The sequence below is a fragment of the Oratosquilla oratoria genome, chromosome 6 (genome assembly GCF_046742065.1).
Source record: "Oratosquilla oratoria isolate Oo_2021 chromosome 6, ASM4674206v1, whole genome shotgun sequence".
NCBI classification, from domain to species: Eukaryota; Metazoa; Arthropoda; class Malacostraca; order Stomatopoda; family Squillidae; genus Oratosquilla; species Oratosquilla oratoria.
In genome coordinates, this window is record NC_134782.1 from 61,505,245 (window position 1) to 61,518,553 (window position 13,309).

At 43.9% G+C, this 13,309-nt stretch overlaps 2 protein-coding genes across 4 annotated transcripts in view; both read right to left on the reverse strand.

Moving 5' to 3' along the window:
- Positions 1-1,188: 1,188 nt before the first annotated feature.
- LOC143026516 (M-phase inducer phosphatase-like) lies at positions 1,189-9,458 on the reverse strand. 3 transcript variants are annotated; one of them, XM_076187051.1, is made up of 5 exons: positions 9,381-9,458; positions 5,510-5,663; positions 3,864-4,406; positions 2,688-2,985; positions 1,189-2,149 (listed from the first exon to the last, which is right to left on the reverse strand). In XM_076187051.1, exons 3-5 carry the CDS (start codon positions 4,266-4,268, stop codon positions 1,488-1,490), a joined length of 1,365 nt encoding a protein of 454 aa, XP_076043166.1. In that variant the 5' UTR covers positions 4,269-4,406; positions 5,510-5,663; positions 9,381-9,458; the 3' UTR covers positions 1,189-1,487. The 3 variants fall into 3 exon arrangements, with proteins under 3 accessions (XP_076043166.1, XP_076043165.1, XP_076043163.1); XM_076187050.1 differs by having other exon boundaries at positions 9,306-9,441; XM_076187048.1 differs by lacking the exon at positions 9,381-9,458 and adding an exon at positions 8,599-9,188.
- A 159-nt stretch (positions 9,459-9,617) lies between these two features.
- The window catches only part of LOC143026517 (M-phase inducer phosphatase-like), a 4,999-nt gene continuing 1,307 nt past the window's right edge, over positions 9,618-13,309 (reverse strand). The window contains exons 4-7 of the mRNA XM_076187052.1: positions 13,108-13,259; positions 12,448-13,000; positions 12,031-12,307; positions 9,618-11,898 (exon numbers count right to left, since the gene is read on the reverse strand). Coding sequence (XP_076043167.1) covers positions 11,264-11,898; positions 12,031-12,307; positions 12,448-13,000; positions 13,108-13,259 — 1,617 coding nt within the window. The 3' untranslated portion in view covers positions 9,618-11,263. The remainder of the gene's footprint in view (positions 11,899-12,030; positions 12,308-12,447; positions 13,001-13,107; positions 13,260-13,309) is intronic.

The window sequence follows — 13,309 nt, forward strand, 5'->3', positions numbered from 1 at the left end:
GTTAAAGATTTAATTTCATGGAAAATAAGTTGTAATTTTCATGAAAATCTATCACCCATGTTGTCCCAAAATACACTTATATTACGTATAATACGTTTCAGTATTCTATGAAGCATAAAACCACATCAATTAATGTGCGAATTATCTTTTTAAGAGTCAACAGATTTTGTTGAAATTACTATACGTTTCAAAAATGTACCCACTCCCAATTAACAGTTTTCTGCCCACTGCTAATATAGATTCTATATGCAACCAAGTATATTTTCTACGTTTAACAAACTGTACTTTTATGTATCCAAGTGTTACGCTGATACCCCATTAACTATAAGAAAACGTGTAAATAGTCCACATTTATGACTACTGCGAATCTACATTGAAATAGGTATAGGTATAGGTATAGGTATAGGTATAGGTGTGTGTGTGTGTGTGTGTGTGTGTGTGTGTGTGTGTGTGTGTGTGTGTGTGTGTGTGTGTGTGTGTGTGTGTGTGTGTGTGTGTGTGTGTGTGTGTGTGTGTGTGTGTGTGTGTGTGTGTGTGTGTGTGTGTGTGTGTGTGTGTGTGTTTCCTATCCACGACAGTGAAGCGAAGCTGTCCACAAGGATGGAAGCGCTGGTAACCTGCAATCCCTAACAAGCTCCCCTTTTTGGCTGTGCCACATATGTCAGGTCTCTCGTGGTATTAGTCCATTTTACTATTTTCACCGGGACAAGAAAGAGATTTGTAAGGAAAATAAAATTTGTGGTCACAACGAGCATCCCTGACTGCGAGAGACCGTTTCTCTATCACCTGTTTAAAGTATCGGGAGAGGAGCAATCGCGGGTTGTCTGCTTCCCTTGTGTGGAAAACTCTCGAACTCGATGGCACTTCCAGAGGAGGGCGAAGACACGTCTTGTAAATGGGCGGTAAGGTGATCGTTCTCCCTGATCACGTGACTACCTTCCCTGGTCTCAGCCTCTCAGAACCACCATGAAGTGTCTGCGGTTACCCCCCTCCCCCCCCACACACACAAAAATAAAATAAAATAAAATAAAATATCTACTGACCTCGCATAAAGCTCATGGGTTCATCAGTAGAAAAAATTGGACTTAAAGTCTATGGGAATCAGTGATGAACATAGCAAGATATTTCAACATTTTGACCATGAAAAAAACAGTGCCAAGGAAACTGAAATTTTCTTTTGTGTGTGTGTGTGTGTGTGTGTGTGATGACAGATTAATGCTGAACATATAGGAAGGGACATTTCCCGCACCTAAAATAGCCAAAAATCGTGCATTTTTACATTTTGGAGACAATTTTTGAAGTAATTAATACCGACCTTATCTATAAACAAGTACTACAGGTTCATTGTAAAATAGAATTGCTCTGTCATTTAAAAACAATGCGAAAAAATAAAACAAAATAACTTTTAAAAAATCGAATTTTGTGTAAAACCGGGTAAAATTTGGGTCCGCCTATTTTGGATCAGGGGACGAAAACGAAATAAAACTTTACTGACCAGAATTATGGTACAGACTCTGATGTCGCACAAAACGACCAAGGCCGGTCTTCCGATTCGCGCCACCTTGGCCATATTTGGTGTGTTTGCTCTCTGCACCCCAAGATCTGGACTTTGCACGGATGTCCTTGAGGTCCTCCGTGTGCCTTGGGTCCAACATGCACGTGTAATTCGGCGGAATACACAGTTCAGGATGCTTTCCATAGAAGGCTTTATACCCGCCTTCCAAAAGGTACACTTCTGGGAAGTGAAGAGCGGGATAATAGTCCTTATTTGTGGTACGATCCACCTCCCGAAGTCGCCGAAGTGCTCTGGGAGCACGCTCGGCAGAAAACTCGCAATAGAAGATGAGGATGTTCCGAGGGGTAGTCTCGCTGAGACGCGGAGGAGCTTCGGTCTTCTGACTCAGGAACTCCATCACCATTTCCAGACGAGGCCAATTGATGGCGTTCCTGATGTGACCGCCCTCGTACTCGTAAGGGTATCTGCAGTCCAGTATTGTGTGCGACGCCAGCCAGTTACTGAATTCGCCGCCAAGAACTTTCGCCATTGTGTCACCGTTGATAGCCTTGAGGTCAGGGTGCCTCCCACCACTGATCAGCGGAAGGACATACGGCTTCGTGAAGTCGCCAATCAATGTCTGGTCTTGTGCCGCTGTAAATAAGAATGAAGAAACCATGACTTAGGGCAAAGTGTAAGAGTACAAAAAATTCTCAAAATTCCTGGCCCAGCTAGAACTTTCAAAACTAAAGTCCAATAAACATTACACAGACACGTATACACAAACACCCAAAATACTTGCATCCTAATCATGTTTGCACATACAATTCGACATATTACTCTGAAGCAATTCTAACAAATATTATGTACCACCGTAAGACGAGTAAATCATCCACCCACCCACCTTCATATATACAAAAGTCCTCTACACATAGTGCAAATTCACTTATTTCCTCCATGACGAACAACATCAAATATATATTAGCTAGTTAGGATTAATATCGAATAGAGTAAAGGTAGGATGACCTATGTAAAGCAAACAGATTAACATACTCCGCAAGCAGGTCCTCCCCACAATGTTAATCTCACTCCTTCACATTCACAACTTTACCTTCATCTATCAACCCAAACCCCTTCCCCCCTGCCTTCTTACTACCCTATAGGTTCTTGTATGTATGTATATTGGGCTTACATTGGCTGACTGCCTTCATGATGGCAACTTGGCTCTCAGAGTGGGACCGTGGCACCGATGCTCTTGCAGTCGGGGTGCTACCGTCTGTGTTGGTCAAAAAGGTCAGCGGGCGCAAAGGCACTCGAGGCTCGCTACCACTGCTGCCCTTCAACCTCTTCTCGACGCCGTAAGGACTACTCTCGTTCTCTACGTCCTTCGTTCTCCTCCTCTTGAAGATCATCGGGGAGTGGTCCACCGGACTGTTGCAGCGTTTCAGGCAAGAAGCGATCGTGATAGTGAAGGGTGACGCTCCCTTTTCCTACGGGGGATGATGCATACTTATAAGTTTGTAACTGACAGGAGGAACTACACACGCAGAACTAAAACAATGGACAACCTTACTATGGCATAACAAGGGATCCAATGAGACCAGTTACACTGGATTTTTTTTAACGATGGGCATCATATGAAACCATCCATAAATATAAAAAACCCGTTTTCTAAAAATTGGAAACACGGGGCCGTGTATGTACTTTGTACAGGCCTCCAAACACTTAAAGAATATGTGTAACACCCTATCTAACAAACCTCCCATTCTATCAATACTAAATAGCCAACATATCTGTTTTTATTAACCTCTATAGGATTGATCCCCGTATCTACGACTACACTATACTCTCGGCTACAACTAGTTCTGGCCTCGTTGTTTTACCCTCCTACATTTGTCACTGATCGAACCCATGCATTATGTTGCTCCCAGCCATTTTTTTTTTTCTATCTCCTCATCTACCCCTTGCGAGAAACATTTGTAAAAGTTGGTATGGGTCTCGGCTTTAGTCCACAATGTAAGGGTCAGGGTGCTAATGAGACTTGAAAGACAAGTAACGGGGGTGGGGGGGGGGGACGATCTTTCCCAACGTCCAACCTTACTGGACCACCTCACGCGGGTACTCAATCTTGTATAGACACGGTAAAGGAAACATGGACTGGAGGTGAAGCTTTTATTCCTGACGTTTCGTCTATCGACTTTCTCAAAGGAATAAAAGCTTCACCTCCAGTCCATGTTTCCTTTACCGTGTCTATACAACTTGTTCACATGGATTTTCATACTCAATCTTGGTCCCTTTTGAAATCTCATAACATATATGCAACTATTATACGGTAATACATGTAAACTGGATGAACACGTTAACTTACCTGGCCTGAAGTAGGACTGAAGTCCGTCGTGCGATACTTTTTGACGTGGCCCGAACTCCTCCCACTCTCTTGGCCCACCTGCTGTCCAATCGTTCCTGTCTCTGCTTCTTTATCTGGCGTGGTTGATGCTAAGCTCCCAAAGCTACCACTGACATCAGATCTACGCCGTCCACCAGCGACAGGCGTGAGACTCGAATTGAGCAAGGATGACAAACCGTGAGGTTTGTCATTGTCGTCCGCCTCAGCATCTTCGGTCCAGTCCAGAAAAAAGGAGTCTTCGTCATCATCGTCTTTGTCTAACTTTAAAGATGAGAAGGATCTGATGGGTATCTGACACTTCCCCGTTCTAGGCGTACTTCTTCCCGTAACCGAAGTGTGGGATCGGAGTTCGGGAGACTCGTCCATGTTCCCGCGAGCGCCTTCTTCCTGGTCACCGAGACAGAACGAACCACTTCGGAGGAACCGTGCAGGAAGCACTGTCCCAGAAGCTCTGTAGGACTACAAGGACTTCGTAGCCGCTTCAACCCAATGACGTACTTTGAGCTGGGAGGCAGGTTCCGGAACGGGAAACGAAAGGGGTCTAATCAATTTCTTGACTATTATTTTGGTTATGAAATCTACTTCCTCCAGTTGTGGGGACGATTTTCTTAAGACACCGAACCATCTGTCGGTTACCTCCAATACCAAATTCTTTTTTTTTTTTTTTATCTCCACAGGAGATAGAAGGAAAATAGTTTCGTATCCACACTAATGTAGTGCAATTATAAATTTCCTCAACCACGTGGAAGAAGTCCACCAGATTCTCTTCTGGATGATCGCTAATAGACAATCCACAAGACTGCAAAACAGGGAGGGGGGTAAGGTGTAGATGGTGGGAGGGGGGGGTACAAGGCGCCACTGGAATAGGAAATGCCAGGAGAGAGTGGGTGGAGAATGGAAGGTGGAGTGGGTGGAGAATGGAAGGTGGAGTGGGTGGAGATTGGAAGGTGGAGTGGGTGGAGAATGGAGGATGAAGTGGAGGGGGATGCAAGGTGAACGGGGTGGGAATGCGTTGTGGAGAGCGTAGGGGGTGAAAGGTGGAGTAGGTGGAAGATGTGGAGTACTACAGGGCAAAGATTAATGGGGTGACAAAATAGGGAGGTTCCGCAGTGGAGGGTGGGGCTTCAATGAGTGAAGGGCTACAAAGGGCTACATTGTGGAAGAAGGGCTATGAAGTCTGGGGGGGGAGTGCCCCACGTTGGGGGGGGGGGGAGAATGTTTACACAATGGATGGAGGAGAGGTTGTCCCGTTGAGTAGGGACAGATGCAAGGTTAGAGAGATTCAAGTTTGGGGTTGGGGTTGGGGTTGGGTTGGTTGGGGTTGGGTTGGGGTTGGGGTTGGGGTTGGGGTTGGGGGGTTGGGGTTGGGGTTGGGTTGGGGTTGGGGTTGGGGTTGGGGTTGGGTTGGGTTGGGTTGGGTTGGGTTGGGTTGGGTTGGGGTTGGGTTGTACTGGGTTTGACTGGGTCGGACTGGGGTTGGGTTAATGCTGCAGGGTTGGGGAAGAGGTTAGGAAATTTTGCAAGATTGGGTAAAAGACGGGTACGGGGGTGTGGGGAGGCAAAGGTTGGAGAGCGAACAAGTATAGACAATACCAGGGACGACGTACCAGATACAAGGCATACCAAGTCAGAGGGGCGCCATGGCCTAAAAGAGTGAGGTGCCTGGGAGCATGCAAGTAACCGAGGGAGGAAACTAAGTTCCGAGGGAGGAAACTAAGTTCCGTGGAAACGTAGATGGTCCATACTACACGTATTCAGCACCTGCAAAAGGGGAATTAAATTGTCAAGAAAAAAATATAAAATTATATTAAATAGAAAGGATGGGAATCGCTAACAATTTTCGCCAGGAAACTTGTATTATCATTGTTATTATAGCGATGCCCTTCTCATCTCCCTCCCCTCCTCTTCCCCTACCTCCCTCACTCTTTCCTACCTCCCTCTCTTCTTCTCTCGCTCTTTCTCCCTCCCTCCCTCCCCTTCCTTTCCTCTCTTCTTCCCTCCCCCCTCTCTCTCCATCTCTTTCTCTCTTCTCTCTCTAATTAAGAGGGGATACTTATAAACAAGGCGGAGGGAGGTGAGGGAGGTGGGGGGTAATGGAGAGTTGGGAGGGAGGGAGGAAGGGAGGAGCGGAAAGGAAAGCGAGACAGGAAGCGATGGAAGAACGTAGACGCAGGATGGTGTGTGTGTAGGGGGGGGAGGAGTCAGGAACGTGTGTGTGGAGGGGAAAGATCGTAAGGAGTAGCGGGGCATGAGGTAGAGGGCGAGTGCGTCATGAGGAGGATATTGAACACCTCTTTGGTTTGAAAATTCGTATTCTACAATAATGGTGCCAGCCATGATAAAAAGAAAAAATAGTTTACAGTGGAACGCGAGAATAAGGACCGTCGACTAGTCTAGGCGACCTCCCATCGTGGAGTGTGTCGCCCCGTAGATTTTCGTACATTTGCTGTCAGCTTGTTATGGCCCTGCTTGTTATGAATACCATTGGCTACAAGCGTCACTGAACCCTTCTGGACTCGTACATTTTCAGATTATTATATGGACATGTTAAGAAGAAATATCAGTCGTTCTATACACATACTAAGACAAACTATAAAGCCACATATATTATTCAAATACACCGCATTATACACCACAAATACTCCACATAGGTTCCACATAGCAGAGATTGAGCGATCCACTCCGTCTTTAGTTCAGATGTGGTCAATCCTTTGGGAGGGATGCTACGAAATAAAAATAGCCTGAACCAGTGGTTCTCAACTCTTTTTTTCGTATATACCACGCTTATGGATTACTGTTCTTCGGCCTCCATTAGACAACTTCTTCACTAAAGTTAGTCGCTGTGCAACCACAACTAACCACAACCAACCTAAGCCACAACTAACAACCCCATCTAACAACCACTGGTTTCAGAATTGTGGACCCCACTTTTGAAACTCCATGGCCTCCCAAAGGGTCACGGACTCTAGTTTGAGAACCATTGGCCTGAACAAATGGAAATAATACGACACCCAGTTCGGGTGTTGGGGGCGCTAACCAGGACAGGCGTTATTGTGATGATGTTTAAGTAATACAGCAAAACTATGCCATCCCTGACCTAAAACTGATGAAAAATCTTGAACGGGGTTCATTGGGTACATCTTTGTTCAAGAAAACCATGAAGATGTGTCGTGTTATATATATATATATATATATATATATATATATATATATATATATATATATATATATATATATATATATATATATTAATATATATATAAACTGTGCACCACTGTTCCCTTTTTTTTTCTAATGCCCCCTTTGGACAAGATTTTACCAGCGCTTCCCTCCTCGCCGCTATCAAATCAAATTCAGATTACTTGGAATAATAAATTTACCGTGCGTTGCAAAATAAAATCTTGATGGTTTCGCTCGAAAATACTTTCTCAAACACGACACTGCTTATTATGGATTTTTAGAATATATCCAGACTTCAAATATTCTACACTACATTGTCTACATTTTCGCTTTTCTGGTATAATTATTGTTAATTTGTGGCACCAAAATAAACTAAATTACGATACAAAAAAAATCACGTATATGAACAGCCCGCACGCATCGCCCCAACTTTTCAACAACTACTAAAACCTACTGAGGAACTGCCACAGCCGAAAGGTGCCAATTTATCAACTTATAAAATAATAATGCTAGTGTTACATGATTGATAGTTTACTTAAAAGAAATTGACTATGATCAAATAAAGCGGCAGTGAAAGCAAAATTACTGATCTATCTAGAAACAAGTTTTAAAAAATAGGAATGGGCACAGTGGGCTGAGAGTGAATGCAAACATTGGTCCATTGAAATGAGTGCAATAAAATTGCGATAAATCATCCTGACATGTACAGTAATACCTTCACGTATTAACTAGAAATACGGCAGTCACGACCCACAAATACCTCAGATTCAACACTCTTTAATGGTGATAATTGTCAGTGATCGAGGTATGTTCCCGAGATAAGTTGTGGGACACAGCGGCCCTACTTTGCGTGGCGGAATGATTGGTGCATGACTTATGTTACTTCATCTGTCAAACGCATGAACCCAGGGTGAATGTCGATACTTGGGAGTGCTCGTTTTTAAAGAATCACTTGTACTGAATTCTTAAAAAATATATACATAAATATGATCCCAGCAGCCCATGTACTCGCCGCCCTCCAAGTGATGCATAACGTTTAGAGCCCCATCTCAACACAATAACGCCCAAAGGGTGATATACGCCCACATTAAGTACGCACGCACTCGTGAAAATATGTGCACCCGTACGCACTCATACATACAAGTATACACAATGGCACACGTGTAAAAGACACATATACATGCACTCAAAATATACACACACAAAGTAACACATGATGGTGGAAGCCCCAATCTCCTGATAGTTCATACGTGGCGTCAACAAGACGTACACAATTCTGTAGACAAATAGTACAATGCATCATTACAGTAGTGTTCAAATCCCACTTCCCTTCACTGACGATTCGATTGATCTGATCTCAAGCGAGACAATTACCTTGTTACAATCTATACCGCTTCTCGCCCTAGAAATTGTAGAACATTCTTCTACGATTGAAATTGAACTAATAATTTGTATTCCTGCGGTCCCGTGCGCAAAACTATCACAGCGTAAGCCATAACAAAACCATGCACGTTACCTTCTCCATCGGGAAAATCTTCCACAAGTTTTTTATTTTCCTGTTTCAATGCCTAAAACACTGCAAGCTCAGGGAAATTGCTACAAACGAATTGCTACTTTGAAAGGGAGTTGCGTTCAACATTTCTAATAATTCTTCAAATCCGGTAAAGATATTTCCCTGACAAGAGCGGTCGTCCGTCCTCCACACTTTCGTAAAGAAAACGGCGTCATGACACGAACGAGCTGGTTCGCCAGTTCATTGTCTTCCAATAAATTGTCGACATTTTGCAAGTCTACCCTTCAATTTATAACAAAATTTGTATTTTTGTTTTCTATACATACAATCGATGAAATTTGAAATTCCTTGGCAAAACAAAATTACACACAGATCTTCGTACGATACCCACTATTTTCGTCACTTTCACACCAGCTCGTTTCACTTTTCTACACCCCACCCAGCCATTCTCCAAGTCAGGTCAGACCTTCATTGGGATTAGCGCTAGAATGAGTGGACACATTAGGCAAATTTGACCATTCTGTCCTACACAAATCCCGCAGCCACATGTTCCAGGTTAGAATTCCTTTTTCGCTAATTTCGGTGCATTCAAACACCTGAGCCAAATCCAAAGGTAAGGTTGATCTACCCCGAGTCATTGGCACGTTTTATTCGCGTTCGTGAAAATGTAAAATGTTACCTTATCATCGACCAGATAATTTCCTACATACCCACACAAATAGGCCTGTATAGCTCACACACGCCATAGTTTTGAACCCCAATTTCAGGACTGAGCCTACGCAAACCTCAGCGGTCTTCCGGTACACACTGACACAATCTGGTCAGAGCAGGAGTGAAGAACGGCACGGAATTGTACCATACACTGAATGGTGCTTCAGCAGCCCACCAGTGAATGTAGTTTTAATCAGTATTATCATCTTATCAACACTCAAGACACTTGTCAATTTCCCAACACCACCTGCAACTTTCCCACTACCCCTGAATCTCGACCAGTTTGATGTATGGTAGATTAAAAATTCCGATGATAAATTTCACATTTATTTCTTTACACCAATTACAACACACACATACAAACACACCTAGCCAAATAAGCGGACAACTTCGCTTGAATGTCGTGAAAATGGGGGAGGGGTGAAAGGGAAAATGGGAAGAACTACAAAGATGGTGAGACAGGTCACACAAGAAAGCCACACTCAAATGTAACGAGATGAGGTGTAAACAAAAATAATGAGATAACAAGCCTAATGAAATCAAGAACGAAAATGAAAATGAGTGGGGGGGAATTTAAAACTTTATTTGGGAAGGGGGGAATGTAAATATATAAATCTAAACAAACATACAATCCAACAATTATGAAATCAAGAACTTAAAGTGGATAAATAATCAACGGAACAGCTAGAGGCGGGCGCACCATGCAATAACATGGCATTTGCGCTAAAGCATATGGTAGGATTCTTTCAGAAAAAAATATACACTAATGTTGGCAGTGCCGTTCCTATGTGTTGGCAGTGTTTGTAGCAGTCAGTTCCATTTTGTTCAGACTAGAACTTATCTCTTGTACAATTGCGTTTTTTATCAAGCCGTCCTTCATAACGATACTGCTGCCAAAAGTCCAAGAACCATAAACATTTCATGTTGGATTTCATTCTCTCTCCATCAAACACATCTGTACTTAGCACGCGGGCAAACATCCAGAACCATGTTATAAACACGCAGAAAAAATGGGGGACAGCTATAACAACTTAATATATTAAAATCATTCCTGTTTGCACTTTAACCTGCTTCATAATAATAATAATGAACACAATAATGATATGTAAATGGTTTCCTCCTGTCGGCGTCTTGGGCAAGTGGGTAGTCGTTTCACCTGCTGGGGTCCTGACGCTACACAAGATCAAATAAATCACATTGAAAGCCCGTGGACAAAAAAAATATAATCACTCACACAAAATTAGAACATAAGGGTCTTTTGTTGAGACGCAATGGTAGAGTGTTGAGATATCTCAAGAGGCACTCTATTGGTAAAAGAAAGTCTTTAGGCACCTGTTACCTCCCCAGCCCTCGCGGAATCGGCTCGACGTCGATGAACAACTTGAATGCAACCCGACGGCACTACGACGGGGTTCCTGTACGTCCTCGCTAGTCCCGCGGAAGCGAGCGAGGAACAAGTGCATGGTGAAGGGTGGGTGGGGGAACGCTGTCGGTGATCAGACAACGCCCTTCGTGTAACCGTACCAAGTCCGCCCGGTTCTTGAACTTGACTAGGAGTCCGGGATGAGCCAATCGCCCGACGGCTTCACGCGAGATCACAGGGATAAGGGAATCGCCAACAAATCCAGGATGTTTCCTGGCGGGGACGTCTTCGAAGTCCCGAGCGAGATGCGATGCGTGGCAAGGAGACCGCACCTCAACGACACACAACGTAAACAAAACAAAATTTGATCATAAAACTGATCAGGCCGTTAACATAAATTGTGGGTGGAATACATAAAATCTGAGTTGACCTGGTGAAAAAAGGAGTGCTGTAACAACTTGGGTATGTACATGACAAATAACTTAGCCTTTGGTGTTCGGGTGATGAAAGAAAATGCGTGCGCGACCTTGCAGCCGTGCACTATACTAAACATATTGCACACACCGTCCAATATGAACAAGACTATGGGCGCCGCTATTGTAGAGTCAGACGCTTCAGGCCGGGTCGGGAGATTAACGTTAGCCGCCCTTGCTTGGCGTGTTTGTTTTCTGCAGCCCAAGACTTGGACTTGGCGCGGAAGTGCTTGAGATCCTCAGAGTGCTTGGGGTCCAACATACGCGTGTACTCAGTGGGCACACAAAGCTCCGGGTACCGCTCATAAAAGGCCTTGTACCCTCCTTCCAGAAGGTAAATCTCCGGGAAGTGAAGAGCCGGGTAGTAGTCCTTATTCGTTGACCGGTCCTTCTCGCGGAGCTGTCGAAGAGCCCTCGGGCCCCGTTCTGCTGAGAATTCGCAGTGGAAGATGAGGATGTTCCTGGGAGCCTTCTCGCAGGGGCCAACGGGAGCGCCCTTCTTCTCCTCAAGAAATTCGACTACCTTGCCTGGGTGGGGCCAATTTACGCCTCTGACAATGTGACCACCTTCATATTCGTAAGGATACCTGCAGTCTAGGATCGTGTAGGACGCCACCTTGTCATCGAAGTCTCCTCTGATAAGGCTAGCCATGGTGTCCACACTGATGGCCTTCAGATCCGGATGTTTCCCACTGTTTATCAGAGGTAAAACATAAGGTTTGGAGCAATCTCCTATGAGGGTCTGGTCCTGGGTTGCTGTCAACAAATAAACAAAATTAGACAAAGCCATGAACGTGGGCTAGCATGTCGAGGAAATCCAAAACATCGACAAACAAAACAAATTCCAAAACATCGACACAAACACAAAACAAATTGATGGAAACTTACAGCGACTGACAGCCTTCATAATGGAGACATGGCTCTCTGAATGGCATCGCTGGAGTTTCGGTCTGGCTTCAGCCCCAGATGGGCGACTGGATTCGGGGTTGGACAGCTGTCTGAAGGGGAAAAGGGGCGGTCTTGTGGATGGTTGAGGTTCCTGGGGAGCTTCTTTATTTTCAGAAACAGCCATATCATCAGATCTTCTCCTCTTACAATCTACCAGTGAATTAAGGTCAGCAGGAGGATTGGGTCGCTTGAAGGAAATTGAGGGTTCTAGGTTCCTCTGAAAAGACAAGAGCAAATATAAATAAAACATATAAACTTTTAATATACTCAATACCCATAAAAATAAATTACCAAACATGTAAAAAACTAGCATCATAAGTACATTATGAATAAAATTAACCTGAATATGCAGCATACCTGTGCAGTGACTGAAGTTGGAGTGGTGTCCATCATGGAGAGGCATCTTCGTATAGAGGGCTTGTGTGTTACTGGAGTGTCAAGTTTCACAGATAATCGTTGACTAATACTCGTGGCAGTAGATGAAGGAACAGAGGAAGGAGTAGAAGAATTAATGGGTGCCTTAAGCAAGGAGGACATGCCACTTGGCTGATCCTCTTGCATGTTGACATCGTCCAAGAGCTCCATGAGAAAAGGGTCTTCATCTTCTTCTTTGTCCTTACTGATTAGGGAGGAAAAAGTTCTGAACGGAGTCCTCTCCTCCTGTGTCGCGTTGCTGGTGCTTTTGGCTTTGCTTTTAGCAACACTGGTGACAGGTGTTGAGGATTGAGGAAGAGCAGTGACTGCAGGAAGTGTGTTGGGTGGAACACAAACAGTTTTAGCATCACTAGAGGAAGAAAATATAGATGTCAAGAAGTTTTTAACAGGAGAGACACTATGTCCTGCAACTGATTTGGGTGGAGAAAAGTCCAAATTCAGCTTCCTAGGGGCACAAGTGACAGGAACACTGAACCTGCAAGAAGATGAAAGATCATATAAACACAAGTCAAACAAGTTATTTACCAATTATTAATCACTAAAAATACAAAAAAAAAACATTCAAATATTGTAAGTACCTACCCACTATCTTCATATTTCTTGCCGCTTTCTGAGTATCCACTGTCTTGAGAATTAGTGTCAAAATCATCTGGTAATGGAACTTCAAGCTTCTTGGGTGGTGATGTGAACTGGGCTCTTATACTTAATCTTTTTGAAGGGGATAGTAATTGTTGCTGTAATTGAAAGAACAATTATTGCAAAACTAAAATTTACCATCAAATTG

What these genes read in the sequence shown, in the direction of transcription:
- LOC143026516 (XM_076187051.1), bottom strand. Translation starts at nt 4,268, where the DNA reads ATGGACGAGTCTCCCGAACTCCGATCCCACACTTCGGTTACGGGAAGA. An exon ending in TCAGTCCTACTTCAGGCCAG is followed by an intron (nt 2,986 to 3,863) that starts GTAAGTTAACGT and finishes CATCCCCCGTAG; the next exon opens with GAAAAGGGAGCGTCACCCTT. An exon ending in CATGAAGGCAGTCAGCCAAT is followed by an intron (nt 2,150 to 2,687) that starts GTAAGCCCAATA and finishes TCTTATTTACAG; the next exon opens with CGGCACAAGACCAGACATTG.